This window comes from Panthera pardus, unplaced genomic scaffold, assembly GCF_024362965.1.
Source record: "Panthera pardus isolate Hobbes unplaced genomic scaffold, ASM2436296v1 HiC_scaffold_189, whole genome shotgun sequence".
Classification (NCBI taxonomy): domain Eukaryota; kingdom Metazoa; phylum Chordata; class Mammalia; order Carnivora; family Felidae; genus Panthera; species Panthera pardus.
Genome location: NW_026526753.1, coordinates 1,394 through 18,991, shown reverse-complemented (window position 1 = coordinate 18,991; position 17,598 = coordinate 1,394). Strand labels below are relative to the sequence as shown.

Below are 17,598 nucleotides of genomic sequence, written 5' to 3'. Positions count from 1 at the left end.
TTGGAAAAGGGATAGGACATTTTGACAAATCTCCAAATCATCATAACACATTGTTTTGAAATCTACCTTTGTGAAAGCAGATACTTAGAGATGATTTCTAATGTTTTTATGCCTATGAATCACTGAATATTAATCCATTATATATTCATAGACTAATATTAGTGGATAGTTTCTGCACACACAACCAATGACATTCGTGGCAGGCAGACATTCAATCAACCAGGGATGGAAGCCATTTGGAGATAATGTTCCAAAGATAACATTCAAATCAGATATGATTTTACACAGAAATGACTTTCAAGTCTCTTTTACACTACTCACATATTAATAAGGAGCCTCATGCTTGGCCTTTCTTGGAATCTCAAGAAAGGACAATTTGCCTACAAATCTATGGAGTTCTAAGTAGCCCGGAGAGTGTTTCACAAGGAAAAACATTCATCATCCACTTCACCTGGCTTCTAGGACCTGGAAGTCCTGGTGCTGTGAAGCGGGATACTCTCCCTTGTCCCCAGTGAGCCAGTGTCTCTGCATGGAAGCAGTGTTTGAAACGCCATGCCCTTCTTTGTTTCTACTTCTGGGGCCATTAGACTGTGAGCTGTGTAAGGGCAGTGGCCATCTCTCATTTGTCTTGGTGACTCCAGCACACAACATAGTGCCTGGCGCAGAGGAGGCATTTCTGAACCTTTACTGAATAAGTGGATGGGCAAATGAATAACTGAAAGAAAAGGAGAAGTGAGAGACTGGAGGAAAGGAAAAAGGAAGAGGGAAAAGACTCATTAACTCATTATAAGCTTGTCGGACAGGATGTAAATGGGAAATCACCACTTAGGAAAATTTCTGTGTACCCAACTGGGATCTCTGCATACTTCCCCCCCACCACACACACACGTTTCAAATACATCGCTGATTCTGTGAGTAGAGGGAGAAGGAGGGGATTGTGGCAGAGTGAATGAATCCTGCCACTCTCTGCCATAATCACCTCTAAGAGAATGAGGGAGCAGTAGTTTCAAGCATAGGCTCCCAGGTCAAAAGGCCTGGGTTTGAGTGTTTTCGCTTCTTCATAGAATTTATAAGCATTGGAAATTTATGTCATTTACCTATTTTCATGTTTTCTTTGTCCCCACTAGAACATCACCTCTATGAAGACAGATTATTATCTGCCTTGTTCACTGTTGTATCCCTAGCACATAGTAGAGCATTCTGGAATAGGAGCTAATATACATTTGTGGAATGAATGAATGAATGAATGAATAAACAAATGAATCCAAATAGCAACTCTACCACTTTTAAGCTGTGTGACTTTAGGCCAATTACTTATCCTTTCTGGCCCTCAGATTCTCCCACCTTATAGATTCATAGGTTGAATGAAATAATACACGTAAAATATTAGCATAGTGCCTAATACATATAAGAAATAAGAAAAATTAGCTTTTGTGCCAAAAGAAAGTTTCCAGGCATTAACATAATTTCCCCCACATAATGTCCCCCTTTTGCCTCTTGACCACTTTATGAGGAGCTAGATCTTGAAGGAGCCCATTGCCTCCAGAGGCAGAAAGGATAGAGAAGTTGATAGCTGGCTTCTGGGTTTTACACATCATTCGTAAGTTTGACCATGAATTTTAGAGACTACATGAGAATAAGAACAAAGCTTTCCCGTTCACCTGCCTTCCCTCCACTACTTTTCTAGCTACATAAAAATCCCTAGATTGGGAGTTGGAAGAAAATCCAAAGGAAGCTTAGATGTTGTGTGTACTTGAGAGAAGGGGCCGGCACAAAAGTAAGGTAAGGAAAGACCCTAGAAGTTTGTGAAAACAGAGAAAGAGGCATCAGTAGGCCTCCTTTTACAGGGAGATAGGCTTGGGACATTTCTCAAGCCCAGAGCAGAGTGGAAGCAACCGAAAGGATGGCTGCCCTAGACAGACCCACCTCCCCAGTGCCTTGCACAACTTCAAGTAGCCAGACTTGAGTCAGGAGACCTGCCAACTGGTGGGGACAACTGTCTGACTTGGACCAGATACTTTGCAACACTGCTTACTTTCAAGGATGGCAAGATTTGGAGCAAAAATTAAAAAGTAAGTGTAGTTATACGATTACGTTTCTTGCATAGTTGAGCTTATGGCAGTAGGACGAGGCTAAGGAGAAGAGGATGAAGAAGACCCTACAATGGACGTGTGTTATGGGCAGGACTACCCAGTGGAGAGAAAAAGATGAGGAGGCACAAGGAATGTCAGCTCTACCCCTCTTAGAATCTGCTTCCTCCTCACTCCGGTGGCCCCTCACGTCTGGGAGCAAAAAATACCACCTCCAGCCCTGATACTGGCTAGCTGGGCAGTCTGGTCCCTTCTCACCTGCATTTCCTCATTTGTAAATTGGGCATTATAATAATTCCTAATTTGTTTATCCTATGATGAAGTGAGATATAAAAATTATTTATAAAACATTCATTGCTCTAAAGATGTTTGGAGTATTTGCTAATTCTCTTCTAAATAAAGACCTCTATATATACGAAAGACTGGTTTGCACATGGGACAAAAAAAAAAAAAAACAAAAAAACCCCAAAAAACAAACAAAAAAAAAACCTGAGTCACATTCTTGGACAAATGCTCGAGGAAGACATATGCAGTTTCAGGAATCTAAGCATAATCTTATTGTTCAATCAGGATCCTTTTTACAAATGTATACGTGAGTGGGCAGATCTATGTAGACTATGTAATAAAGTATTTAGAGTATGATGGTCTTAGATCTTTCCAAAGAAAACAATGAGAAAGAAGTATATTTCTATTTTATGTGTCTGTCTCTAAAACGGATTTTTACCAATACATAGTTTACACAGATATTAATGCTGGTGACCTTCTTTTTCTAGAAGTAGACCTAAGAAAAGCCACTCACTGCTTAAGATCATTTTAGGTCAGTTTTGCACATTGAAAGGCAGCTTTGTTTGCCAACTCTACCATTTCTTTCTCTGAGTTTTCCTCAGAAGTAAGGCAAGAACCAAGCACCCCAGTCAGTAGACCCAGCGGAGTAAACACTGCGATCTCTCCTTCCCTTTTTTCTCACAGCCATGCTCTGTCACCAATGAGAGAAGCCATTCTTCACTGGCAGGCTGCTGGGAAATGTGAGACAGTTGCTGTCTTTGGTTTAGGAGGCCAGTTTTTCTTGGGCATGAGGTTTGCACGTTGGGTGCTATGGCAACATTCCGGATGAAAGATATCATCAGTATGCAAATCCTCATCACTATCATTATAAGGCAGTTAGATTTCAACACACTAAAGGGGCATTTTGTAATTATACCGAGCATAGTTATGTTTACTACATTTCCTTGTCTCAATTTTAAATTAAGCAGACCCATTTTTAATGTGAAATCTGCTTGTGTTGAACAATTTAGGAATCGATGATTCTCTTTACATTTAGGTGATATTAAAAAGGTGTGTGTGTGTGTTTTCCTGTCTTTAGCAACTTGGGAGCAGAAAAATACAACAATTTGTAAGCACGAAAGACACATTCTTTCTATTTTTGTGTTGTTGTATAGTTTCTTCTCTCATCATGATGTCCCATGTGTTTTGGTTTTTGCCTAAAGAATATTTTCTAAATAGTGCCTTCCTAATTACACAAATTCAAGTGAACTTTACAAAGCGCAAATGAGAGCAAGGACGACAGTTCAAATCGTTGTTACAAGAAAACTGGCTTTCTGCTTGGTCGGATCAACTGGAAACACAATTCTAAAGAACAGAATGTTACACTGACTTTCCTGAAGGTTCAACTCAATACTCTTCCAGCAAAAACTGGGGCTCCGTTTTCCATCTACAGAGAGCAGGGCTGTATAAAATCTCTGCATCCTGCCAATTATAAGAGTTGTTGGTTTCCGGTTGTGTTCTGTTTGGATAGGTGTGTAAACCATGCTCATGTTTATGAAGACATCGTGCATCAAGTAGTCTATTCTCTCACCGTCCTCTGAACCAAACGATCTTATTCACCCCACGCATCAGGAAATTAACCAATCACATATATTAGACTTTTCTTCTAATTTTGTATTTATTATCATTTGATTCTTATATTACGGGTATACATTATATAAACGGGATACATTTTATCCCGTTTGCATTTATGGAGTCTTCACCTGCATGAATAGCCTAGCCGTGTCTACCTCACCTATCTTTCAATATCTTAATATCAGGCAGGTAAGGATATGTTGATCTGCTTTGCTCTTGGCCGAGATGTTGGACAGGAAAGAAGCAGCTCCATGGCAATGGCCTACCTGTGAGCATGCCTTCAGTCACCACACAGCTTCCATCAATCAGGATAGCATCACATGGCAATGAAGTTTTTCCTGGAAGAATAAGAGTATCCCCAGGAACCAAGAGATGGGATTCCAGCTTCTGCAAACCTACACAACAAAGTTCCCGTGACTGGCTGACCTTTTCCTGTTTTTACTTAAGAATGGGGGAAGGGGAAAAAAATTAAAAAAAGTTACAGAGAGGGAGGGAGGCAAACCACAAGAGACTCTTAAATACTGAGAACAAACTGAGGGTTGATGGGGGTTGCAGGGGAGGGGAAAGTGGGTGATGGGCATTGAGGAGGGCACTTGGGATGAGCACTGGGATGAGCACTGGGAGGAGGGCACTTGTTGGGATGAACCACCCAGCTAGTTTCTGCTACTCTGGGCTGCAGCTCCCTGCTCCTTACAGAGAGCCATGGCCACCCCAACCCAGGGTAAGTCAGAGCAAATACCATTTACAAGCATTCTTCGGGTCTGGATTCTGGATAACAGATTGAAGTGTTAGAATTCAAGGTCTGTTTGGGATCATTAGTTGGGGAAATCAAAACGCCTCAAGAAAGCTTACCCAGTAACATTCCAGTGAGTGAAATATGGGAAGGCAGAGGGAATTGGAAGTGACTCAGACACTGGGTCAAAATGGTTCAATCAGGAGGAGGCATGCAAGGTACTCAGGGTACAAAATTCAGTGAGGTGCTCACCGTCTGGGTCCTGGAAAAGCAGGTCAGCGTTTGCCTGACCTTTCCTCCTTAAGTTTGTCATCTTAAAAGTCTTATTTACCTTACTTTAGCCTCCGTCCTGGGTTTCATCAGAAGAGGTTTTCTCCTCAACTAATAATCGATAACAAATGGGACTGATTCCACTCTGAAATATCAGGATGCTGAAGATGGCAGAACATATCACGTACCTTTGTCCTTTACCATGACTGTAACCTGGACTTTGTTGTGATCCTCCACAAGGTTGTGCAGCTTCACTGATTGCTACCAATTCAAAGTCAACGTTTAAGTATCAGATAGTCCATAACCGGAAAACCACATGATCTCAATACTGTAAATACCAAGCCTGTCACACAGCAAAACTTCCTTGGGCAAAGGCTCACACTCTAGCGTTTCTGCTTCCCTGCCCCAATTCCTACTGCAGCCAACCCCCGACTTATAGCAACAAATATGGTAATTAGTTTAGTGCTATTTCAATTCCAGGAAACATAATGCACAACCACTGTCCCCAAGGACCAACGCTAAGTCCCCGAGGTTGTACTTCTTAAGGGCGCACGATGACACAAGGGAAGAACAAGACCATGAACAGATTAGGTTCCCTCTCGGTACCCGTTTCCCTGTCTATAAAACAACAAAAATGAATTTGATCTTTCCATTGTAAAAGCCTGGGAATATTTGAGTTATGTTTTGATTTTACGTGGAATTTTATCCCCTCCTTTACAAACTGGTGGATTTTCCTATTGGGTCAGTCTGGAGACTGAAGCCATGATGCTCCAGAACCCTAGTGCTTCCCCTTAGGCATTATTCAGCTTAGTTAACTCCCTTTTCCTCATCTGAAAGTGGAGATATTAACAGTACCTCTTCTAGAGGGTTTTCAAAATTTAAGTAATGCTTCTCTTAGTTATCCCTTTGGATATTACTCATTACGATGGTAAGAGCTCAGCAAGGGTTAATGATTAATAAGAAAGTTGCTGTTGCAAAAACAGCATTGTTTTGTCTAATGCATCCCCTTGGAAGATTTGCTTAGGGTGGAATTCACTGAGATACCACCCTGGGCTAAGTGGAGGAAATGGAAGCAGCCTGGAGAAGCGAAGGCAGCATCTACTGGGATAACTCAGGAGACAGGAAGGCAGAGGAGTGAGGGCAAATTGTCCACACAGTTCCATACACTGACTGTAGGCGACGCCATTGGCAGAGGCATCCCTGGAAGGCACTGCCTCCTTCTGTATGGACGTCACTTACTTGGATACTTCTAAGTAGAAGAGATCTGAATACCGTCAACAGTACTTTAAACATAGCTTAACCTAATTCAAGTATAAAACTTTCCCTTTTAGATGATAGGGTAAATTATTTTTATCTGCCCTCTTGATGATTTTTAAGGTAGCCAATGTCACCAGATAAACATTACACACAATTACACAATTTTCCTCTTGAGAGAAATTAATAAATTTGGTGTTTCTATTTATACAGAACAATTTCTTATTTACTCCATTTTTTTTAGGAAAGGCAACACTTCAATCATTTGGAACAACTGAATGGAAGAAATGCTACTGCTGTTTGTTAGGTACATAGTCATTGCCCTAACTTGACTTTCTGAGGCTTCCCTATTGGGGCATCCATTTTACTGATGGGTAGTAGCGAGAAAGTCAGCCGTGGTTCTGGGACAAGAACACTGGATTCATTCAGGACTCCTGAGTCGTGGGTCAAGTTTACCCACTAACCAGCCATGTACCTGTATATAAGAAATTTCACTTTATGTTACTTGTTCTTTCTGTAAACAAATGACATTGAATTGAATCATTTTCAAGCTCCTTCAAAACTCAACATGTCTGATACGGATATGTTTTGCATATCAGAGATTTAGTCAAAGCCCCTAAGACTTCATAGAAGAAATAACCTGGGGTTTATAAATGGCTCACAGTATTATTATTATTAGGCAGTTTAAAACAGTAAGCAACTCCTACGTGCCAGGCACTGTTGTAAGCACTTGAAATGTATTGCTTGATTTTTTTTTTCTCCTCAAAATAATCCTATGATGTTATTGTCTCCAATGTACATATAACAAAATAAAATGACCAAAAAGAAACAAAAAACAAAAAACAAAAACAAACCAGGGTCTTGGAAATGTTAAAGTAACTTGTCTTCAATCATTTACTTACTAAGTATTAAGATTGACAGTAAAACCTGGGTTTATCTGACTCTAAAGCCTTTTCTGTTGATGAATATGTTCCCCTAAAGTGTTTGAAAATAGCTTTTTTCCTTTAAGAAGATAAATAACCTTCCTTTGTTATAAATTTCTTTAAGTTACTTTCTTGCTTAGCAAACTCTTCTAGCCACTGCCATGAGAATTTCACCCTAGCTTAAGAGGATGATAATCAACACATTTGGAAGTGGTGAAGTATAAGTTCAAAATGCCCTCTCAAAAATCATTATGGCATCAAGCTGGATTTATTCATCAGGCTTAGCATTCTGCGAAACCTGCCATGCTTCCATGCCTTCGTTCAAGCTATTACCTGGAATGCTCACCCAGGTTTTCTACCAGCAAACTCCTAATCCTTCACATAGAGTCTGGCTCAAACGTCACCGCCACTCCATAAGTCTCTAACATCTCAGAAAGAATTCGTTGTTCTGCTCCCTGTGTTTCCGCCTGTATTAGTGTATGACCAATTCCATTACAGGCGTTTTCTTGTCAGGTCTCCTGTGTGAGGCAGGTGGTTCAAAGAGCCAAACACTCATCTATGTACCCCTGGAGTCTGTCACATAGTAGGCCCTCAGCAAACATTTACTTAATAGAACTGAATTGTTCCACGTCTCCCGACAACACTGGAGAAGGATAATATAAGCTTCCTCTCTGAGCTAATGTACCCAGAAACTCTACAAACACAGGTTTCTATGACAACCAACCAGCTAGGAGAAAGCAGGTGCTATGATGCTTGCCGTGATTTGGAAGCTCGTTGCCTGATTTTCATTAGGCCCCCTCTGGTTTCTCCAGTCCCGGTTTAGTGGGACCAGGATCAGTTTCCAAGGCTAATTTGCATATTGTTATTATTCCGGCATCTGTTGCTGTGTGTCCTTGTGTTTGCTGTGGCTGGATTTCCTCCAGAGATGAGTAATGAGGGCACTAACTCAGGTGTCTTTTGAGCCCAGCTCAGTCATGGCTAAAGGCAAAGCACCATGGGTCAGATACTCTCAGTGCTATCTCTAGTGGCCGCCTGTGGAGCCAGCAATAGAGTATGCAACACGGCTCAGTGTAAATACAGTTGAGTGCCAGCTCAATTTACACTCATACCTACACCAAACTTGTTAGAGAGGGGCTGCCGAGGGTGTTTCTTGGCGTAGGCAAGGTGCCTCTCTCTTTGCTGCATGATTTGGGGCCACAGTAGATGCAGAAAGATAGTTTATTCCACTCCTGCAAACACCTCCCCTCTTGCAATTTTCAAAAGCTGTTATATCTTTAGCATGATTTGTAAATGACAGTAGATGCTCCTTCCATTTCTAGCAGCCCCTTTCCCAAATATTTTCGTAATAAAATTATCAATCGTTTACTGCTGCAAGGAAACGCATAGGTCTCTTTGAGATTTTGCTCCGTGGGACAGTGTGAAGTACTTGATGTAGAATCAGGAAACCCGGGGCTGGGATCTATAGCCACGATTACCGAGCAAGTCACTTCACCTCCCTGATTGTCCCCATCCCTCCGTCTCAGGTGGTGGGAGGACACCACAACCACATGCGTATCATTTTAGAGGCTGCCATGCCCCACACAAGCACATCTGTCACAGACGGGGGGAGCCCGTTACAAATTGTGCTAAAGAAATATTGATTGGTGAGCATTTGTGATTTAAACTGCAAAAATAGTTTCAGGCAACTGGCCCATTTTGTATAATGTTACAAGATCCCTTAGAGTTTGGGTCTGATAAGCTTTTGTTAACAAATATTAACTGCAAGGGCACCTGGGTGGCTCAGTCAGTTAACAGTCCGACTCTTGGTTTCGGCTCAGGTTATGATGTCACGGTTTTGTGGGTTCAAGTGCCCCATCAAGCTCTGTGCTGACAGCTTAGACTCTGCTTGGGATTCTCTGTATTTCTCTCTCTCTGTCCCTCCCCCCTCGCACTGTCTCTCTCTCAAAATAAATCAATAAAACTTGGAAAAAAAACCCAAATATTAACTGCTAATGGAATTAATGTCTCCTTGTTAAAGCTTTTGCAGTTCTGCCATCAAGTGAAGTTCCCAGGTCAGTTACCATTTTAAACAAAGACATGTAGGGATTTTAAGATGTAGAACCTGAATATTTAAGATTCATTAAAGATTTTAAAATAAATATTGAGAAAATTACAAATAGAACAGAGCATGCCTACTTTTAGAAGAGCACTTGAGCAGCAAAACAAGAAAGGCAGAAACCCAGAAAAAAGAGAAACATATTTGACTGCACACATTTTAAAATATCTGACAAAAGTCAAGTCAGAGGAAAAATGATAGACTAAGAAAGAAAACTTTTCCACATGGATGATGGATATAAAGAGACAATAAATAGAAAACAAAAATGCATATATCTTTTGGAGGAAAATGTATCTAATCTCACTAATAATTAGTGGAATATAAATTAAAACATCATTGGGACACAATTTTTTTAAAATACATTAGACTAAAAAAATTTTAAACATCAGTATATAACACTGGTGAGGATCTGGAGAAATGGATACTCTCATATGTTGCCGTTATTTTATTTAAGAAAATAATAAATATCGCAGGATCTATTAACATCCAAAATATACATACCTTTTGATTCAGCAACCTGGCTTTTGATTATTTTACTAAAAACAAATGCAAACACTCATATGTAAGGACACATCTATATTGTAGTTGTGTGTAATTCAGCATACTTGTGGTGGCAAAAATTGGAAAGGAAGCCCCCTATTTTCTAGAAATAAACGAATGGCTGAACAAATTATGATATACCATGGAATTTCACACCGTTATTTTTAAACGTGATTTAGAATTATTTATTTACTTGGTAGATAGCCGTTATATTTATTGTAAAGTGACAAATGCAAGTTCCAGATTAATGTACAAAGTATGTTCCTGTTTTATTGAAACAAATTAACAAATACATAAGTAAATCTCCACATAAACTTGTATTTCTCTGCATCTTATAGAGGAGAAAAAATGAAATATATATTTAGCTAATGATGACATAAGTAAATAAATAAATAAATAAATAAATATATGTATTGGGGATCTTAGTGCTTGAATTTGTCTTTTGGTGGATTCCTCTGGAACAACAGCTCTTAAGCTTTCAGAATGCATGACAAGCACCTGTTATGAAACTGTGAAAAAGCACAGATTCCTCTTGTTACCTTGGATATTTTGACTTAATGGGTCAGGAGCTTAGGAATCTTGACTAATTCTCTCACTGAAACATTGCCCTCTAGAGTATTGAATCAAACCTCTTTTCTCTGTAACCCTTCCCAACTCCCACACAGGAATCTCTATATTTCTTTTCTGTTTCCTTAAAGACAGTTATACCTACGTTCCAAATGAAAAAAAATAGTGTAAAGGAACTTGAGGAGAGACTGAAATTTGTCATAAACATGTAGATGGGAAGTATGTATTTAAGTCAGGGGAAATATGTGGAAATATTGTAAGGGGTGTAACACATCAAGTGGTAACACCACATTTACTTAGGACCCATTGATTACAGGCAACAGAAATTGGTTAAACTGGTTTAAGCAGATGAGAAATTGTGAAGATGCAGGGACATCTCACTAACCTAAGGTGGGAAGTGAAGCCAGAGCTCCCAAAGGCTTCAAACAAGAGCAGGAAATGCTATGAAGAGTAGGTTATTCATTCGGTCTCTGTCTCTCTGCCCTCTCCCTTTCTGCTGGGCTCCATATGGCTCACCTCTGTGTCTCTGTGTATTTGGTTCGTTCTTTGTGCAAGTTTTTTTCTCTGCTGTCCACACACAAGGATCAAGGGTTGCCACCCTGGTCCTAGCATCACTTTTCAGATCACATTCCTGACAGAGCATGACAGATAGCTTCAAGTCTTAGGCTTGGATCCCAGGCTAAAAGATATATGGGCATCATTCCTGCTGATGGACTGGCTTCCGCTGGGTCAGATACCCCCGTTCCAACTATGTGTGCCAGTGGAAAGAGAGAGCCACCTAGAGCAAACTAGTTGCAGGCTGCCAGAGTTCTAAGAGGAGGGGGGTTGCAGTGCTTGCCCCAAAATATGTGTACTACTTTCATGCTTGTCAGGGAATACGAGGCTGGAGAGAGTAACCCAAGTTCATGGGTACAGGCTCCATTAAAGTCCACTGTACTTCATGTCTTTGGGTCCTATGAGCTACTGGTACATATTTATAGTACATATCCCTTTGATGATTAGGGTAATTTAGACAGGTTTCTATTCTTCATACACATCCTGACTTGAGTAGTTTAGGACTAAAGTCCAAGTGAACACTATTAGGGTCCAATAGGAATTAACTCCAGTTTGCAGCACATGCTCTCAGATTTCCAGTGGCCAGAAAATTTCTTACTAGCATTCTAAAGATTTCAAGGGCTTTTTTTCATTCCTTGTCAGTGGCCCTGGCAAAATGATAGAATCCTAAAATGGTGAGACCTAAAAAAGTAGGGTATAACCTCCACCATGTATATAGCTGAGGAAAGTGAGCCCAAGGAAAACAGAGTCCTCGGGCTCATATGAGTGAACCAGCAGTTGTTACCAGCCCTGTCCCGATGGTCCCATGCTGCCTCCTGTTCTCTTCAATCTCTGTACCCCCTCCCCCTCCCATCTGTCCCTTGCCAACTTTCCCTAACTTTTAATAATAAAAACAGCAACAGCAATATCAATGATAACAAGAACTAACATTTTACTAAGTGCCTACTATGTACCAGAAATATAAGTATTCAAAGTGATTGTTTCATTTAATTCGCTCAACTCTAACACCAACACACACCCACGTGCCCACACACATACACACCTTCTACAGATGAGGAAACTGATTATAACAGCACCAAGTAACACAAACAGGAGAGGTAAGGGGGAGGTTTTCAATCTGACTAGATAAGTTCTCCCTCCCAAAAGGCCTCAGAGAGTTCTGTGTTTTTCCTGCGAACACTTGGATGGTTTATGACGATATATCCGGGTGACTGTGCGTAGATGTCGCCCCAGTGGAAGGAACGACATGCGAGAAGGGCTGTATTCACTGATGTGTGACTTAAGCCAGAAAGTGTATGAATGGCTTGCACGTATCAAATCAGATATTCTATTAAGGAAAGATTTCTCAAAACCCAGAAACTAGAAATTCTATCTGCTGGCTTCACATTACATACCTTTATCAAATGACTAAGGTAAAAGCTTAGGACACTCTACTTTTCTATTGAGACTCAGCAGAATAGTCAGATCTTTATTGTCTTGGTGTCTATGGTCATGCTTTTGCTCAAAGGCCCAGAGTTCACCAGAAAGACAGTTACTCTCCCCCAGGCCTCGGCAGCCAGGCAAGTTGCTGGTCACTCTTCACATCTTTGGGATATAAATTAGTCTGTGAAAAAACACACCTAGGTACTCACTTTTTAAAAAGGCAGAAAACCAGAAACAAAACAAAGTCCTAGTAGCCTGGTCTCCAGCTCAAAGTATCTCCATTCATCTAACTTTTCATTTTTAGATCCTGTTTCCTAACTCTTTACATATCTATTGTCTTTCATTTCTCATCAAAGACTTCATAACTCAAAATTTGTAGGATCTAAAACCAGATAACGAGCCGATATTAGATTTAATATTGTTGAGCCACTGAAATGGAATAGGAATGAAAGCTCCCTTTCAGTTAGGCTTATGTAAAGCCCCCACGTCTGCTTTTCTGACTTGTGCCCAGTGCTCACTGTGTGGACATCGAGAACTCATCTCTCTTCTCAACACTTGTGTTTGACTTTCATTCCCAGCTGTGACACTACTTTGGAAAGTGCCTTATGCTAAGGAAATATCACACATGTGGCAGAATTTCATTTTATGAGGAGCCAGAAGCTCTGACTCTGTCACAAAACCAAACTCTGATTTAGAACAAGCTCCCTGGATCTTAGTTTTTTTCCCTGGAGATGAAGGATGAAACTTGAGACTAGGCAGTTTCAACAGTGCAGTAGAGTTGACAGGCTGACACAGTGTACCGTAACAATGCCCAGCCCCCAGCCCCATCTCTACAAAGCTAATTCCATAGTCAAGTTTTCAAAAACATACAGAAAATACAGTGAGACATCGTTTTTGGGGTTGCCTCCTGATTTTCAGGCTGATGATTCTTAAGCAAAGTAGCCAAACGTTTTCTAGAAAGATACTGTGGGGGCTGAGACTTGCAGGGACTGTGGAGTTATAAGTAATATTCAGCAAAATTCTATTTCAGAATGCACTGCTATCTCATTTAGAAGACTGATTATTTTGGGGCACCTGGACGGCTCAGTCAGCTGCGTCTGAATCTTGATTTCAACTCAGGTCATGATCTAGTATTTCATGAGCTCAAGACCCATGTTGCCTTATTGGAATTCTCTCTCTCCCCCTCTCTCTTCCCCTTCCCTGCTCATGCTCACTTGCTCTCTCTCAAAATAAATAAACTTAAAAAAGAAGACTATTTTTTAAAAAGGAAGACTTTAAATCGCTACAAGATGGGGCGCCTGGGTGGCTCAGTCGGTTAAGCATCTGACTTCAGCTCAGGTCATGATCTCACAGTCTGTGACTTCAAGCCCCATGTCGGGCTCTGTGCTGACAGCTCGGAGCCTGGAGTTTGCTTCAGATTCTGTGTCTCCCTCTCTTTCTGACCTTCCCCTGTTCATGCTCTGTCTCTGTCTCAAAAATAAGTTAAAACATTTAAAAAAATTTAAATAGCTATGAGATGAACAATGATGGAAAGGTATGCTGTCATCATTAATCCATCAAAGCATTCTTTCCCACCATACTCAGATACAGCCTCGGAGTCCTTCTGAACACTGTATGCGGGTCAGCCTTCAGTCGATAAATCCGGGTTTGCAAAGACATTTACATCTACCTGCTATTTCTGAAGATCTCCTCCTGAGTTCTCACATTTAGTAAGCCCTTGTTTTTTTTGCTTTATGACTTAAGTTTCACAAAGCTACTCCTTGCTGTCAGTGGAAAACCCATAGGCTTTGCTTCTTGTGCACCATAAGCTTAATAGAACCCAAATGTGATTTTAGCTCTTACCTGTCGCAAATCATACACACTTAAGACAATGGAGATAATAGACAAGATGATGATGGCCACAGAGTATTCTATGTAACCTTGAGACAGCCACAAAGTTAGGGTAAAGGCTTGGAACACGTAGAATGGATTTAAAACCTGCAAGTACAAAAACAGCATGTGTGTCACTTGCATGGATCACATCATTTCAAAGAAATTGAAGAAGAAACAAAGAAATGGAGAAAATTTCCATGCTTATGGATTAGAAGAGCAAATATTGTTAAAATGTCTAAACTACCCAAAGCAATCTGTACATCCAATGCAATCCCTATCAACATACCACCAGCATTTTGTCACAAAGAAAGAACAAACAATTCTAAAATTTGTGTGGAACCACCAAAACCCTCAGTATCAAAAAGTCATGTTGAAAAAGAAAAGTAAAACAATTCCAGACTTCAAGCTATATTACAAAGCTGTAATCATCAAGACAGTATGGTACTGGCACAAAAACAGACACATAGATCAATGGATCAGAATAGAGAACCCAGAAATGGACCCACAACTATAGGGTAGCTAATCTTCAACAAATCAGGAAAGACTATCCAATGGAAAGAAGACAATCTCTCCAACAAATGGTGTTGGGAAAATTGGATGGCAATAAGCAAAAGAATGAAACTGGACCACTTTCTTACACCATACACAAAAATAAATTCAAAATGGATGAAAAGCCTAACTGTGAGACAGGAAACCATCAAAATGCTAGAGGAGAACATAGGCAGCAACTTCTTTGATCTTGGCCACAGCAACTTCTTACCAGATACATCTCCAGAGGCAAGGGACATGAAAGCAAAAAAGAACTATTGGCACTTCATCAAGAAAAAAAGCTTCTGTACACCAAGGGAAATAATCAACAAAACTAAAAAGACAACCTACAGAATGGGAGAAGATATTTGCAAATGACATATAAGACAAAGGGCTAGTATCCAAAGTCTATAAATAACTTATCAAACTCAACCTCCCAAAAATAATCCAGTGAAGAAATGGGCAGAAGACATGAACAGACATTTCTCCAAAGAAGGCATTCAAATGGCTAACAGACACGTGAAAAAAATGCTCAACATCACTCATCATCAGGGAAATACAAATCAAAACCACTGCCAGATACCAGGTACCACCTCACACCTGTCAGAACAGCTAAAATTAACAACTCAGGAAACAATGGATGCTAGCAAGGATACAGAGAAGGGGGAACCCTCTTACACTGTTGATGGGAATGCAAACTGGTACAGACACTCTATAAAACAGCATAGAAGCTCCTCAAAAAGTTAAAAATGGAATTATCCTATGATCTAGCAATTGTACTACCAGGTATTCATTCAAAGGATACAAAAAAAATACTGATTTGAAGGGGCACATGCACCCCAATATTTATGCAGCACTATTAACAATAGCCAAATTATATAAATAACCCAAATGTCCATTGACTGATGAATGGATAAAGAACATGGGAGGTATATGTATATAATGGAACATTACTCAGCCACCAAAAAAGAATGAAATCTTGTCATTCGCAACAACGTGGATGGAACTAGAGTGTATTATACTAAGCAAATAAGTATATGCTTAGACAAATACCATATGATTTTACTCATATGTGGAATTTAAGAAAGAAAACGAACACAGGGGAAGTGAAGGAAAAATAAAATAAAAACAGAGAGGGAGGCAAACCATGAGAGACTTAACTATAGAGAACAAATGGAGGGTTGCTGAAGGGAGGTATATGGGGGGTTGGGTCGAATGGGTGAAGGGCATCAAGGAGGGCATTTGTGACGAGCGCTGGGTGTTGTATGTAAATGATAAATCACTACATTCTGCTTCTGAAACCAATAACGCAGGACATGTTAACTAACTTGAACTTAAATAAAATCTTGGAAGAAAAAACAGATGATGTCATTTTATCGACTTTTTAAATCATTTTTTACAACACACAATGATCTCTAATATTTATGAATTCACTTAGAACTCAGTTTCAGTGGAGTCAGTGTCAAGCACATAGCACGTGCTATGGTGGAAGCAAAATTATTTTAAGCACTCAGAGCCTGTCAAAAATTGATTATTCTTATTTATTTTGAATTTTGAAAAATGTTTTATCAATATCAAAATCTAACGATTTACCTTTCTAAACATTATTTACCTACAATGGAGAATTCAGTCTCTTAAAACACACTTCATCTCTGACCTTTTTTTTTTTTTTAACATTTATTTATTTTTGAGACAGAGAGAGACAGACAGAGCATGAACAAGGGAGGGGCAGAGAGAGAGGGAGACACAATCCAAAGCAGGCTCCAGGCTCCGAGCCATCAGCCCAGAGCCCAACGCGGGGCTCGAACTCACAGACTGCGAGATTGTGACCCGAGCCGAAGTCGGACGCTCAACTGACTGAGCCACCCAGGCGCCCCAGATCTCTGACTGTTTTTATTGCAGTTTCTTCTTCCCATACTCACATGCTGCAGATTGAGTCAAGTTGTGTGATGAAAATAGAAGACTGCATTTTTATCCAGATTGTTGAAAAATAACATATTCATCACATCACAGGTTTTTAGCAAGATGCTCTGAGCATCAGGCACATCAGCATGGGCCCCTCCTTTGAACGGGATGGGGGGGGTGGGAGTCATCTTACCCAAAACTGCAGTGAAATTCATGGGAAGAATGTATCACAAGCCCAAAGCTGGCCATCCATGCACATATATTTTGGTCTCTTTATTATACCTTTCACTTTTTTTATTCCCTCAATTGTCCCCATTTTGGTCCTGCTGGCCCCACTGTTAATAATGATAGCAGAGAGGGCAAACCTGAGAAGGTAGATGTAGTCATCTGATGTACAGACATAGTGTGAATGAAAAAACCCATCTGACCAAAACAAGGATTATTTTCTTGGTGAAGTGCTCTTTACAATGATTATGAATTAGATGAAATATTACCTAAAACTGGTGCCACTCTGTTACCTCTACTTTCTATATTCTCTAATATATTAAACTTCTACTTTAGTCCTCACAGTGAACTGACATCCAGTTAGTAAGTTAATAGGCTGCATTTTAAGAGTTTCTTAAACACTTGGATATATTTTGTGCATTAACAAAGCTTTTGTTCTTTAATGTTTCTTATTATTTCCATTGCAACATGCTTTTCTTACAAAATATAGCTCTTCTCTTTGCTTGGCATAAAATGCTCTAATTGTAGATGACACACTAATGATAATACGATTTTGAGTTTATATAAACTCAGTAGAAAATGTGGTTAAATACTTCTTGTATAAGAAACAACACCATCATAATTAATTTAACTCCCTTATTCAATATTCTTTTGAAACCAAAATACAAAGTAGTATTACTTGCTTTTTTCCTACTGAAGGCTTAGTAAGTAGATGGAGAA

At 39.9% G+C, this 17,598-nt stretch overlaps 1 protein-coding gene across 1 annotated transcript in view; it reads right to left on the bottom strand.

Moving 5' to 3' along the window:
- The window catches only part of LOC128778165 (probable cation-transporting ATPase 13A5), a 72,735-nt gene extending 58,298 nt beyond the window's left edge, over positions 1-14,437 (bottom strand). The window contains exons 1-3 of the mRNA XM_053906498.1: positions 14,191-14,437; positions 5,181-5,253; positions 4,256-4,384 (exon numbers count right to left, since the gene is read on the bottom strand). Of these exons, the coding sequence (XP_053762473.1) occupies positions 4,256-4,384; positions 5,181-5,253; positions 14,191-14,361 (373 nt within the window). The 5' untranslated portion in view covers positions 14,362-14,437. The remainder of the gene's footprint in view (positions 1-4,255; positions 4,385-5,180; positions 5,254-14,190) is intronic.
- Between the last annotated feature and the right edge of the window lie 3,161 nt (positions 14,438-17,598).